The sequence below is a fragment of the Syngnathus typhle genome, linkage group LG1 (assembly GCF_033458585.1).
Source record: "Syngnathus typhle isolate RoL2023-S1 ecotype Sweden linkage group LG1, RoL_Styp_1.0, whole genome shotgun sequence".
Taxonomy (NCBI): domain Eukaryota; kingdom Metazoa; phylum Chordata; class Actinopteri; order Syngnathiformes; family Syngnathidae; genus Syngnathus; species Syngnathus typhle.
This window is the reverse complement of record NC_083738.1, coordinates 18,009,593-18,023,114: the sequence shown is the minus strand read 5'-3', so window position 1 is coordinate 18,023,114 and position 13,522 is coordinate 18,009,593. Positions and strand designations below refer to the sequence as shown.

The 13,522-nt window shown below is 39.7% G+C and overlaps 1 protein-coding gene across 1 annotated transcript in view; it reads right to left on the bottom strand.

Annotated features, from left to right (window-relative positions):
* The window catches only part of nlgn3a (neuroligin 3a), a 130,034-nt gene that overhangs the window by 70,410 nt on the left and 46,102 nt on the right, over positions 1–13,522 (bottom strand). The window contains exon 3 of the mRNA XM_061290504.1: positions 12,710–12,859. Coding sequence (XP_061146488.1) covers positions 12,710–12,859 — 150 coding nt within the window. The remainder of the gene's footprint in view (positions 1–12,709; positions 12,860–13,522) is intronic.

Sequence of the window (13,522 nt, the reverse complement as noted above, 5' to 3'; positions counted from 1 at the left end):
GCAAAAGATGTTAGAGACACTTACTAACAGGATATGAAGGTGAACAGATGGAGAGGAGGAGCAATATTCTGCATCACGGGAAATCCGCCAGAAGTCTAAGCCTATACCAGCATAATTAAGGGCTAATTCAGAACAAACCAAAGTCAACCCTGGCTAAGAGCTTTATTAAAATGTAACTAACCAATTATTTTCATTAGGCTTCATATATAGATATACTTTGGTATCTTCTATAACAAGTGGAGTTTTAGTATATACTGTTTTATAATGGGCTTTATTTTGTCATCCTGGTAATAACCATTGATAAGCCAAAATGCGAACTGTGTACTGTTCACACACAAGCGATTGTAATTTTTAAACATTAAATGCGCAATATTTCCTATACAGCAATGACTGCAAAGTTTTTATTCTTGTAATGCAATAAAATCTACATTATTTAGTCCATTAAGTGTAATTAACTAATTAATTCATGATGACACTATGTTGACGTGAAAAGCAGCACTGTGATGTTATAAGACTGCCTGTATGCAGTGACAAAGTGACAATAGAATCTTGGTGCTTTTGACCCTTGAAATAGCTTGTGTTCAAACTCATATTATTGTCTGATAACTGCTAGACAACGCAGACACAATCATTGGGTCACACAGGCATTGCACAGGAAGCAAAAATTACTCAGTCTCTCTGGTAGACTGACAACAACAAAAATGTTAAAGGGTTTGAGGTCAGTGTTTCTTTTAAGGTTCTTTATCAACAAAGTCATCCAAACATGTCTTTATTGCTATGTGTACTGGGGCACTGGGGCATTTTCAAAAAGAAGAAAATATTTTTCCATACTGTTCCAGCAAAGTTGGAAGCATACAATTGTTTGCAAATGTCTAAGATGAGTAATTAAGATAGGAGGAACGAAAGGGTCTACTGCAACTTCTGATCAAGAAATTAATTGATTCAGATATGCGTCTCGATACTTTGAAATGTGGAGTGTATCTTAAGGAGACATTGTATGTAAGATTTTGATCTGTAGTTGAATCTAGAGTGAGAGGGGTCTAATTAAAGGTACTTTGCAGGATTGCACTTTTCAGCTTGACAGTACGGATATATTGATCATGTCCGCTAAATAAGTGCTTACCGCAGTTTGCCTTCTAACACATTAACAGCGCCCTCGACAAAGCACCTCCAGATGATCAATAATGTCAATCACGGCTGATTTGAAAGGTGTAAGTGTTGGCGTCTGTTGGGTACAACTGTTACTTGTACATGTTTTGCCTTGAGGAAGAAAAAGAAGCAGCAGCGACTTTGTATTTTTTGTCAAGTAACAGGGTCCTTAAGGACAAATGCAGTCAGAAAATAAATGTTCTGCCATTAGGAAGCCCACACTCCCCACCAGAACAAGTACAAAGGGAAACAAAGCATTCAGGCAAAGAATGACCACAAAGAGATCTTTCAGGCGCCACAAAGAAGATGCTCCAGCATAGACTTGTCTTACAGAAAGTCTTGGGGGAAAATTGGAAAAAATCTTACAGATGGCATCGCTCACTAGTGACACACCATACAATATTTTAAAAGCTGTCTTAGAAAATAAATTGATGGTTTAAAAAAAGGAAAATGTTGGGGGTAAATTCCCTGTTTATGTACTTTATACTACATTAGCTCATTGCCAGTGACAAAGTCTTGTCAATTTTACTTTTCAAGTGTTAAGAAGCACCCTAAGTCAGCCACCTTTCACCAGTATGCAGCAGTTACCACTGCAAAACGTCTTGCAATCATTATGTCGTATGGGGACGTGGGAAGCAATAACACATTAAAGGTTGAGGGAACACTCATTTAATGCCTTGCAACAAAAGGTCATTTCACAATAGTACAATAAAATCTGTCACAAAGTGCAAAATGTGGCTGGTGATGCAAAAGACTCTGCTGGTAAAAAAACAGTTTTGAAATTGAATGTCAGAAGTGCAGAAATAAAAGATAGGAAAAAAACCCAAAGCCGATTGATGCTAATGTGTACAGTATGACTTGCCTATTGTGTCTGATGTTCAAACACAATTAAGGACAACTTTGAGAATGACGAATAATTAGCGATGACTCCGTGATTAGTATCACGTCAGAATGGGAGAGAGTGAGAATGAAATGCTCATTCGCATAATGAAAGTTTTGTCTATGGCGTACATTTGAAACAACTGCAAAAATGTAAATAATTAAACAATTCAAAAAGATTCAGAGCTGTTATTATTCCCCTGAAAGTAAATTGCTGTTCCATCTGTGTATTTTATATTATCAAACAGCATCTCCGGTTTCCCCCAAAAATCTAACGGACAAACTGATCAGAGGAAAGCATTTGTTGGGCTTTCCTTTCGATGGGTTTTTGAGATGCAAAGCATTTCAGCAAAGGTACGGCAATAGCTTGTTAGTGGGAAAAAAACAATTGTGTATTGATTTCTGTATGTTCCACTACTCTAAAATGTCAAGCTCTAAAAAAACAATGTCCTCTGTGCCTCGTTTGCTTTATAATGAGGAAAGTGTGTGCAGTTTCATTAACAAGCCATCTGGGTTAAAATTTAAGAATTACGCGTTATTGGATGTTGGATTTTTGTCAAACAAAAAATCTTACAACACTCAATCAACAGCAGGTTGTCACAAAGAGGAAAACAATAGCTGAAGAATAACAAAAAACAAAACAAAACAAACAGTGCCGCCTTTCCACTGCATGATATCTATTTGGTCTACGTATTTGCAATCAACATGAAACCACTGCTGTTCACCCATTATTGAAGTGACACAGAAACAAACAACAATAACAAGGGAAGATTAGGGGCTCATCTACTTCCTGACGGGTGGCTGTTGGCTATGTTAAGAACGGTAATTTTAATCGATAGTAGACCGAGCGCAGTAAGAAAGGGCGCTAAACCAAAGTGGAGACTGTGTGGTAGTAAACTGCAGTGTTCAGAGCTACAATTTAGTGGTGGTATCATATCTGCAGTTTACTACAATATTATAGTGCTATAGTACATGCTTCGGGAGAAATGAAAAGAACAGTATGTTATTAGGATACAAGTAACTATAACTAGTTACAAAAGACGATAATGTAATCATGCTATTGGTACATTGAGTAAATATAGGGAATATTCAACAGGATTACATTTTGAATGTAGAGCGGTGGTCAATCAAAACAGGACAGATTTGCATTTCATCCCAAGCGTCTCCTTTCATCTCCATACATCGCTCTCCTGCTTCTGAGGCACTTTCTGAGGTGGCCTCCAACTGGTCATGACTCAACCAGCAATCAGGCTGTTAAGGCGCCGGCCCTCCTGCTCCACCCACATAACCAGACTCGACCCAACCAGCAGGCGGTGGGAAGCCCCCATGGTGGCGCCAGCGGGGATCGGCTGCCTCGGAACGTGAACGTAGGACCCCAGGTAACTCTCCTCCCGCCGCCAACATTGTTAGATGTGCACAAGTGAATGTCAGCGCACACATCTTTGAACATCTAACAAGTTTAGAACATCTATAACTGCTGATATCAACTGGGAATTGTTTTACAGTGTGAACAGTAGGCGAAAAATAGCTGCAGAGCGCTGCTGGGCCACAATTTAGTCTGAAAGGTATTGTCATGGGATATATAAGGTACTATATATCATCCCACGATTATTGTCAAGCGCAGGACTAAAATATACTAACGGATGCTCGAGACCACAGTCCACCAAATTTCCTGAAGCTTTCTCTTGGTCAGACAGATTCATGTCAATATGAAGTAACTATCATGAGACACACTAGGTTTTTCAGAATTAAGAATAACAAATAAAGGAAACCATGACATACTGTTTAAGTCAGCTCCATGCAATTCTTTGTGCTGCTTAATGCCAATTGTAGTTTTGAAGTTTTTGCCTTCCAGTATCAACCAATGCTTTTCAGTGATACAGAAACATATTCACTGTGGATGGTGAGCGGCTGAACGCCGGTGGACAAAAAAGCCCCTACCACCACTGTTTTCTGGAGGACAGACCTTTATTGCAGCCTGTCTACCAAGAGAAGTTTTGGAGTTAATTTCCTGGCAGACATTCAAAACAGAGCGTCTCAAAAAGCTGCAAGAGAGAGGGGCATGTAAACCATTACTTCACTGCCTTACTCTGCCACATTAATAGGATGAATATGTTTTTGTTCTCTTGCTTCATTTGGAGGACTTTGTCCAAATGGCCATGAAAACAAGTAAATACTATTACCAGTCTCAGAAGCACTGCCAGAAGACAAAAAGCCATTGTTCTGCTTTTCTTCCAACTATAGCGAGAACTGTTTGCTGACCAGAATACCTCTAAGATTCATTCGAGATATTTTATTATTATTTTGTAAGTGACTCTAATCTCTAACATCAAACAAAGAAATTTATTAGGGTGCAAAGAAGGTATAAAAACATGCGGAAATGAGGGAGTATCCTGGTTTTCTTGTTCCTTGCTGCCATCGTTTGCCAATTTGGTGCACCACTCTGCACCATGCTCGGCTTTACGACATAGTGGAATGGCAAATTGCTGACAGAGAGACCCTCTGAAGTTAATCCTGCTCGGACCACGTCTATATAGTGACATAGCTGGTCTAATCAGATTTTGGTCAAGTTGATCGGGGCACGGGCAGACAGATTCTGAGAGAAATAAGCATGATAGCTCATGAGAAACTCAGCAGCACTCGAATTTAAAGCAGAAAAAAATGGCAAAAGTCCCATGCCGTTTTGGGCTTTCAAGACAGCTAAAAACATAGTGTACAGTAAAAGAAGCCTTGCTTTTTGTCATCAAAATGTAAGATCCCCTTGGTGTTTCAAGATTGAATATTCAGTGCGAACATTGTTTTGTATTAGCAGGGGACCATTGTCATTTCCTCTAGCTATATTTGTCTTCATGCCTGTCATTTTGATGTCAATTGCTGTTGTTTTCACCATTGTGACAGCTAATGAGAAAACGATGAGATTTTATCCCTTGTGTTTTGGTAGTAATCAATCAGCTTCAGATATATCGCTATAAGTCCGCGGGCTGCGTCTGGCCTCAGGAAAGAAATGTGTCACTTCAAATGGGTTTAGGCTCAAACTGAATTGCTTTGTCCTGCCAATGAACTGACAATTCGTAGTCGTTTTATCTACCTGCCATGTATCAATTGACACTATTGGAATGTGTGCAGAGCGGCTCGGTGGAGCACTGGGTAGCACGTCCGCCTCACAGTTAGGAGGGTGCGGGTTTGATTCCACCTCCGGCCCTCCCTGTGTGGAGTTTGCACGTTCTCCCCGGGCCCGCGTGGGTTTTCTCCGGGCACTCCGGTTTCCTCCCACGTCCCAAAAACATGCTTGGTAGCCGATTGAAGACTCCAAATTGTCCCTAGGTGTGAGTGCGAGTGCAAATGGTTGTCTGTCTCTGTGTGCCCTGCGATTGGCTGGCAACCGGTTCAGGGTGTCCCCCGCCTACTCCCCGATGACGGCTGGGATAGGCTCCATCACTCCCGCGAACCCCGTGGGGACTAAGCGGTTCAGAAAATGGATGGATGGATGGAATGTGTGCAGATCAGGCTGCACACTTGATCTGTGAAACCTATGAATGAGTAAGCTGACAATACCAGAATTTGGGAAAAAGCCAAACTGTGTGCCAAAGAGCTGGCAAATCAGTCACATATGTATAGTCCCGTGTATAGGTAGACAGTCTCAAAATGGAAATCAGGCCAATGTACCACTACACCTCCACTGAGTTAGCAATATTAACATTAACTGTACACTTTAAATGTTTTTATTTTGGGACAGTGCAAACCTAGAAAAACAAATTTTCAAATTATTTCCTCGAGGAAAAAATTGTCACTACATAAACTGGATTTCAACTAGTCTCACTGAACAGATTGTTGAACCTCAGTTGTTCCAATAAACTAAAAGACTGTGACGCCGGGCTCACAATGACTGCTGTCGTTTAATCCGAAGGTGTATAGTGCGGTTGAGGTCAAGCCTCGCACATCAAAACTCATCGAACCATGCCACTATGTTATCACCTTTGTGCTCTGGAGCAGTTATGCTGGAACAGAAAAAAAAGCTTTCCCTGGAACTGTTTCAACAAAGTTGTAAGCATAGCATTGCTGTATTAAGATTGAAAGAAAACAAAATTGACCAGCACCTGATTGATTACAAAATGTATTAAAGGTGTATCTCATATTGTTTACCCATATGTTTACCACATATTAAACTGAGATTCCTGAGTTCATTATTGCTCAAACCTAACTAATTAGCTTCTCCCAGAATCTGTGATTGAATTCGCACAAGTTACTTTCTTAAGCACCAGGGAAGGACAAATGGGACAAAGTTACAATCATACACAACTAAACATTTAAGGCACCATCACAAGTTTGAAGCTTTAACCTGTGAGATATAGTATATACTCTCTGGTGCAGTTTGAGCTTATTTTGATTGGAAATGGCTGGTTTTTAAGGCCCGAATGACTTAAATGTGAAATGACAGATTTCAGCGACAAAAAAACAAGGCTGTAATCAGAGCGATCTAGAAATCAGTCATCAAAGGTCACAGACCTTTACAGACGCTCTCTTTACAAAAAGGGCTGAGAGGGAGCGTCTCACCTTGAGTTTAGGCAAGACTTTCGTCATTTTTGATGTATCTTGAAGTGGTTTATAAGTCACCACAAGTATAAAGCTCTCAGAAACCAAGCTTATGTCATTATTGAGACAACTTCCACTGCCCGAGGATGAGTTTTTTCACAAATTAAAGAAAAAAAAAGAAAAAAAAAATGCTGGTTTATTGGGGGCCTGCAACGGAATAATGGCTTTTAAATTCATTTAAATGGAGAAAATGGATTTGCTATACAAGTAAATCAAGTTATGAGCTCTTTACCACTGTAGAAAAAATGCAGTCTATACACACAAACACACATCTAAAACTAAGCGTAGACATTCAGAGCTATTTATTTTTTGACTAAGCAAAGTCTTGAGATATACCTGGGACACAAAACACTCCTGTCAGTGACATGTCCACACCTGGACAAATGTAAAAATAGCCAGGACATGTACATTTATTCTCTCGTATTTATCTGTTGATGTCATCTCCAAATGTTTTAAGGAAAAACAAATGTGTTCTCTCTCTCTTCGTTCCAGCGTTTTTTAAACGGAATAATGTGGCGAGAGCAGTTCCAAGCTACGTCTTTCACACACATGCAGCTCAAAGAGCAGAGCTCCAAACAGTGTTACTCTAACACACAAGCTCTCCTCTCCAATTCCCGACCTGAAGTGACTGACCCGACTCAAAGCTCGCTGGATGATAATCATCCCGCGGTGGATCAACAAGTGATCAACGATTAACTCTAAAAAGTTCAATCGTCTACACCCTGAGGTGTAAAAGTTTCTAAATGGGGACTCGGGAGAATTGCGGTATACTCTTTAAAGCAATAATTACCGTTTCAGTAGCAAAGAGCTTCAAGCTGCAGGAGAACCATAGTAACTTTACAGACTTATCTTTAATTGGAACACGAGTGACGGTGTTTTAAAAACATCACAGTTAGAACAGAATGTAAACAAGTCAACGCAGTTTGTCTATTCACTGCAGAGTACGTTCAAAAACCGTGCTGGATAATAGATTCAATCTTCTGTAGCTTATCTTTCGGAAACAACACAAACGCACCATTTATATTTCATAATACACAGAGCAGCATCTCTCAATAATTTTGATCCATTAGGAGTAACATCGAAAAGCTGGAGGAGACGATAACTGCAGAAATGCTGTGACTCAAACAAAAGAAATGAAACATGAATAAAACATTAATCACTGACATTTAGAAAGGTTTTGGAGTCAATTTATTGCAATAAACTGGTGAAAACGTTTTTTTTTTCTTCATTCGCACATTAAAATAACTTTCAGTAAGGATTTGTTAGTGAGTCGTTTGTTTCTGAAGACTGTGTTAAATATTCTGAATGTTGTCTGTTTCAAAGATGTCTACTGCAATATTAATGCCACATTCTGACTGTCCATGAACTGATATTAGTGTCCAAAAAAGATGGTTTGACTTGCCTCGTCTGCTTTTACGCTAAACTCATTATCTTGTCTAATTCTCTCTGCCTCCACTATTCCCACATCCCTTTAAGCGGCTTAATTAAAACAGCTTTTCAGAATCTTTATTTATTTATCTATTTACATTGAAGTGCTTACTCTTATTCAGTGAATAAATTACTACTTTTATTTATGATATAAATAAGTGAATTAGCCTTGGAGCATCTGAAGAGGTGGCATTTCTTTCTCTTTGCAGTGACATGACCCCAGCCTCTCGTATCTATCTTTTAATGACAATCCAATTAGACAATGTATTATGTATTTCCTGTAGCCTACTTATTAGTTTTTGTTCCTGAGTTTTACTCAATGTGTCAATGCATGCAGCGTCCAATGTCAAACACGGTGGATTTGTGATTTTGCTTGGCATCTAATTAATTGTCATTTAAAAACGATAAGAATGAAACGGAAAAATGTGACCTTATGAAACAATATGATGAATGAATAAAGGAAGGGCTCATGGAAATTGATAGAGAAGAATTGAATTGAGATGGCTTTACAGGCCCTGACCATATGCCACCGGTGCTTTTACTTGAGTAGAGTACTTTGACCACCCATGTCTCCAGAAAAACTAGCTAAAAAGAAACTGCCACATGTCCTTTTGGGCAAATGGTAGGTCAACACTTTTTTGGAGTGCTGACGCTTCAGACAGCTTAGCGCAAATTTGCATATCGTGCTCCGATTTCTCCCTGGCTTTGGTTTTATTTGCGCTGTATGAGTGTGTCTGTAATAACAGTTAAAGGCGCACCATGGGGAGATTATCGGACCACGCTACATTATCACTCAAGCACATGCATCGCTTCTCAGAAGGATCTCACCAAGCGAACAACTTTGTGTGTTTGCGCATGCGAGCCAAGCACATCTGTGCATGTGCATATATATATTTTTTTTCATGATGCGCGAACCGTGTGTATGCACGTGCATGAGTATGTGCATGCTTAGAGCACTGACATGCCCTGTTTGCAGGGTGTGTGTGCATGCATGTAGAATGACATTTAGCGAAATGCGGTGGTGAGAGTAGAAACATCTGACTCATAATTGAAGTGTCATGAAGGAAATATGAGCATGAACACGCCTATAACGCATTTTAGCCTTGCATGTTGAGCCTTACATTCGTGGTTGGACGGCAGATGTTAAACCAGGACAACACCCTTCCAAGGTTGATTGCCAGAGGGGAGCAGTCTTATACTTCTTAATTTTTGTAATGTTTATTTTTGGGGATTTCTTTTCTTCATTCTTATTGCACTGGAAAGGGAGAAGCTCTCCAATTTCATAGTACAATTAAGTTGTAAAATGACAATAAAGGGCATTCTATTCTATTCTATTCTATTCTATTCTATTCTATTCTATTCTATTCTATTCTATTCTATTCTATTCTATTCTATTCTATTCTATATTCCTTCAGTTAAACTTCACTTTAAAAGAGGAAAAGGTACTTTATCAGTCTGTTACACTGAGCCATATTCCATTTACTACTTATAATTTTGGTGACAGGTAGTTATTTGGTGATATATTTTGGTTTGTCAGTGAGTCTTAGTTAGATCACCTGACTCTGTTTCACATGTTTGACGTAATGACTAGTCAATTTTACGATTCAAATGGAGCCAAGTAGAAAGATATATTTATCTTGCACATAGTTCTCATCTCACTCTGAACCCGAGTGAGGATAAGCAGTATAGAAAACAGATTGAACCACTACTACTAGAACATTTGGATCTGATGAAAATATCTACATTAATTTCAATTGTGAAATATACACATGGTTGTCTGGGTCTACGTTTGCAAAATGTAATGCTACGTGGAGTAAAAGTAACCCAGATCATCTCAATGCCGGTTGCACTTCCTCTGACCGAATTAGAGCTGGTAATGTTCCTCTCTACAGAAAGGCTTGTGCGCACTCAGATAAATCAGGGAGTATGTATGCAGTGGACTGAAGGTAAAGTTGCAAGGTGGCAGAACTCATATTGTTTTCAAATTGTGAAGCAGATGTCAGCATACCTGATAAATGTGGTTTAAGGTTCATCCATCCATCCATCCATCCATCCATCCATCCATCCATCCATCCATCCATCCATCCATCCATCCATCCATCCATCCATCCATCCATCCATCCATCCATCCATCCATCCATCCATCCATTTTCTGCACCGCTTAGTCCCCACGGGGGTCGCGGGCGTGCTGGAGCCTATCCCAGCCGTCATGGCGCAGTAGGCGGGGGACACCCTGAACCGGTTGCCAGCCAATCGCAGGGCACACAGAGACAAACAACCATTTGCACTCGCACTCACACCTAGGGACAATTTGGAGTCTTCAATTGGCCTACCAAGCATGTTTTGGGGATGTGGGAGGAAGCCAGAGTGCTCTGGGGAGAACATGCAAACTCCACACAGGGAGGGCCGCAGGTGGAATCAAACCCGCACCCTCCTAACTGTGAGGCGGACGTGCTACCCAGTGCCCCACCGAGCCGCCGGTTTAAGATTCAATATAATCAAATTTCTGCCCAGAGGTTAAATGCAAATGTTACTTGCCAGCTACTCTGTATTTGAGTAGCTTTCCATCAAATATTTGCTCAAATTGTTATTTGGAGAACTACTTTTTATCTTTACTCCAGTCATGCTATTCTAAAGTAATTAGACTCTTACACTAGGTGCACTTTAGCCAGATCAGCATTGCATACGAATAAAAATAACAAAACGTTATTTTGCATGTGAATTGAGAAAAGGACGTCAGGGTAGCTTATGACAGCTAATGGGGATGCAAAATAATAAACAAACAAACAAACATATATATATATATATATATATATATATATATATATATATATATTTTATTTTTTAATTACTTGACTAGAAATTTTGGCTCTACTCTATCACCTTTGCTGAAAGATCATAAGATATCAGAGAAGCAGTCTGATGACTGGATGCCAAATCGATAGAATGCGGTAGAAACAAAACATCATGCATGTGAGATGCAACTCATTGTCCTTTATGTTAAAGCAACACTTAGTCAACAACCTCCTCTTTCATGTAACACTTTATAGCTGCGCCCATTCCACATGCCAACCATTTCATTTTCACAATAAACAAGGTCAGCAGGACAAAAGACTTTGCAAGCAATCTTTCTGCTATTATTACTATTATTGCATACTGTATAGATCTCACCTGCATTCTTTTACCATTCCATTACACTCACTGGTCACTTGATTAGGTACACTTGCAGTTTGAGGCTCTGCCAAACCCCTGAGACCGATTCACCGAACCCCTACGGTTCAATCGAACCCAGGTTCAGAACCACTGGTCTATAATGATAATGATACTAATTATGTGCTGCAAATGCTACTAATTGGAGTTGAGTTGTTGTCATAATTTGCAGTATTAATTTGCTCCACATCATGCTGAGATATCTTTCAATTATTCTGTTTGAAAATGCCTCCCACTGAAAACTAAAATCACAATAAATATTGTTAAATTAATACTGCTCTCAGAGTGGTGCTCAAATCTAAGAATTCATCTAGGCTAATCTAGTCCAGTTTAATTCATTAATTATACTGGATACTTTCATCTGTGTTGTATCCCAAATGACAAAAATGTCTCCAGTACCATTGCTAAAACGCTGCCGCACATTCTGGTAAATATCACAGGGTAAATAACATGGAACATGCAGTACATGGACTCTGCGATTTATTGATGTAACAATTGAGCCTCTTGTGCAAATTCTACAGTGGTTTGCTTTAATTTGACGGGATGAACTTTGTCAAGAAATGGCTGCAATTTGCTCTGATTCGTTGCCATAAAATTTACAGAGGACAACAATCCTACTTTGTTTCAAGTTAATGGTGTCAATTATTTGTCTCAGTGTAAAAAATATTCAGGAAATGATCTTCATGCTGATTGGTGGAGGAAAAAGCTAAGTGTGCTAACAAACTCCATTTTGTGTTGCAAGCAGCTGTTACCATGGAGCTGACTTCTTTCCTTTAACTCCCCCTCTTTCTCTGGCTCTCTCCACTTCCACCCCCACAACACACACGCACACATGCATGCATGCGCGCACACAAATACGTGCAGGTACAAAAGCATTTCTGAAAGAGGATTTATCAGTGAGTCAATCTGAACCATCAACAACAAGGACACAATTTCATGATGATTTTCTTGATGTCATACTTACTGGCATTGAAAATGTATTTTATCGCATCACTTTATCGCATCACAGGACATATCAAGTGCATTACTTAATTGTCACTTATTATTATTTTTATTTAATGATTTTGGTTGATTTAATTTGTTTTTATTAGTTTGTGTTACTGTTTTTTTCACCCAAAATGCCTCATTTCATTTTAGTCTTCATTACGCTATTGTATTACTTTTTTTTTTTTTTTTTTTAAATATATGGAGTATTTGTCTAGTGCAAGATAACATTCTAGATGTCATAATTGTCCAACAAAGATGGTTCTAATTCTGGTATAATAAAATGAAGTTTCAGCCCTGGCCACTGTGTGAGGAAATAGGGTCATTGCTCTCTGACCATCATACCGACACAATCATCATCCAATTTTCCTCAAAAGCAACCCATGCATCATCGTCCCTTTGCTTTACAGGCATCCCAGCAACTCCATAAATGTGAACAATGTGGCTAAAAACAAACAAAACTTACCAAGAACTCCAACGCGGTAGTTGAGGGTGATGACGATGACATTGCCGTAGCTCGCCAGGACGCTGCCATCAATCATATTGCCTGTCCCTTCCATGTAGGATCCCCCGTGGATGTAGACCATCACAGGCTTGGCCCCGGTGTCTCGTATGTCTGCAAAAGCGGCCATTGTTACCACATTCACATTGGATGCTCGCCCACTGACGCTCACGGTGACTCGGTTCACATTCACGTAGGTCAACAAATAAACTGACTTTCACCTCCCAGATACCGGCGCTGACTGGCACGGATGCATCATGCGATTGCATCTCTTCCATGCAAATGTCAGCTCATTAAACCGATTTCGATTCTATTAAAGTAATTGGCCATCCCGGCTGCAAACGACATTTAATTTACCTCTACAAACTATTAAGCTCGTGTTTGGCTTTCCAGGAAGCTCACAGACTCCCCAAACATGGGCAAGTGAGAAGCTATTAAGAGAGAGGACAAGCAGAGGAAGCTCAGTTTTCTCTCGCGAAGGCGAGATGGCTTAAGGCGGCGTCGACAGCGTCGCCACTCGTCGACCATCTTAGAACAGAGGACTGCTCTGTTGCGTTGTGCTGTTGTCAGCGGTAAATTGGATGATTTACTCAATTAAATTCTTGTAATTCTTGATGGATTTACAAGCAGATTGGTTTATTACAAACTTTAGTGAGGTGGCTGTGATTCAGACTGACATTTTTTGGGGGAGGAAAACTGGGGCATAATTCTTTGTGCCAATAATCTCTGACGTTCACTCAACAATACAAGTTGATTGAAAATAGATTGTGTTGAGCA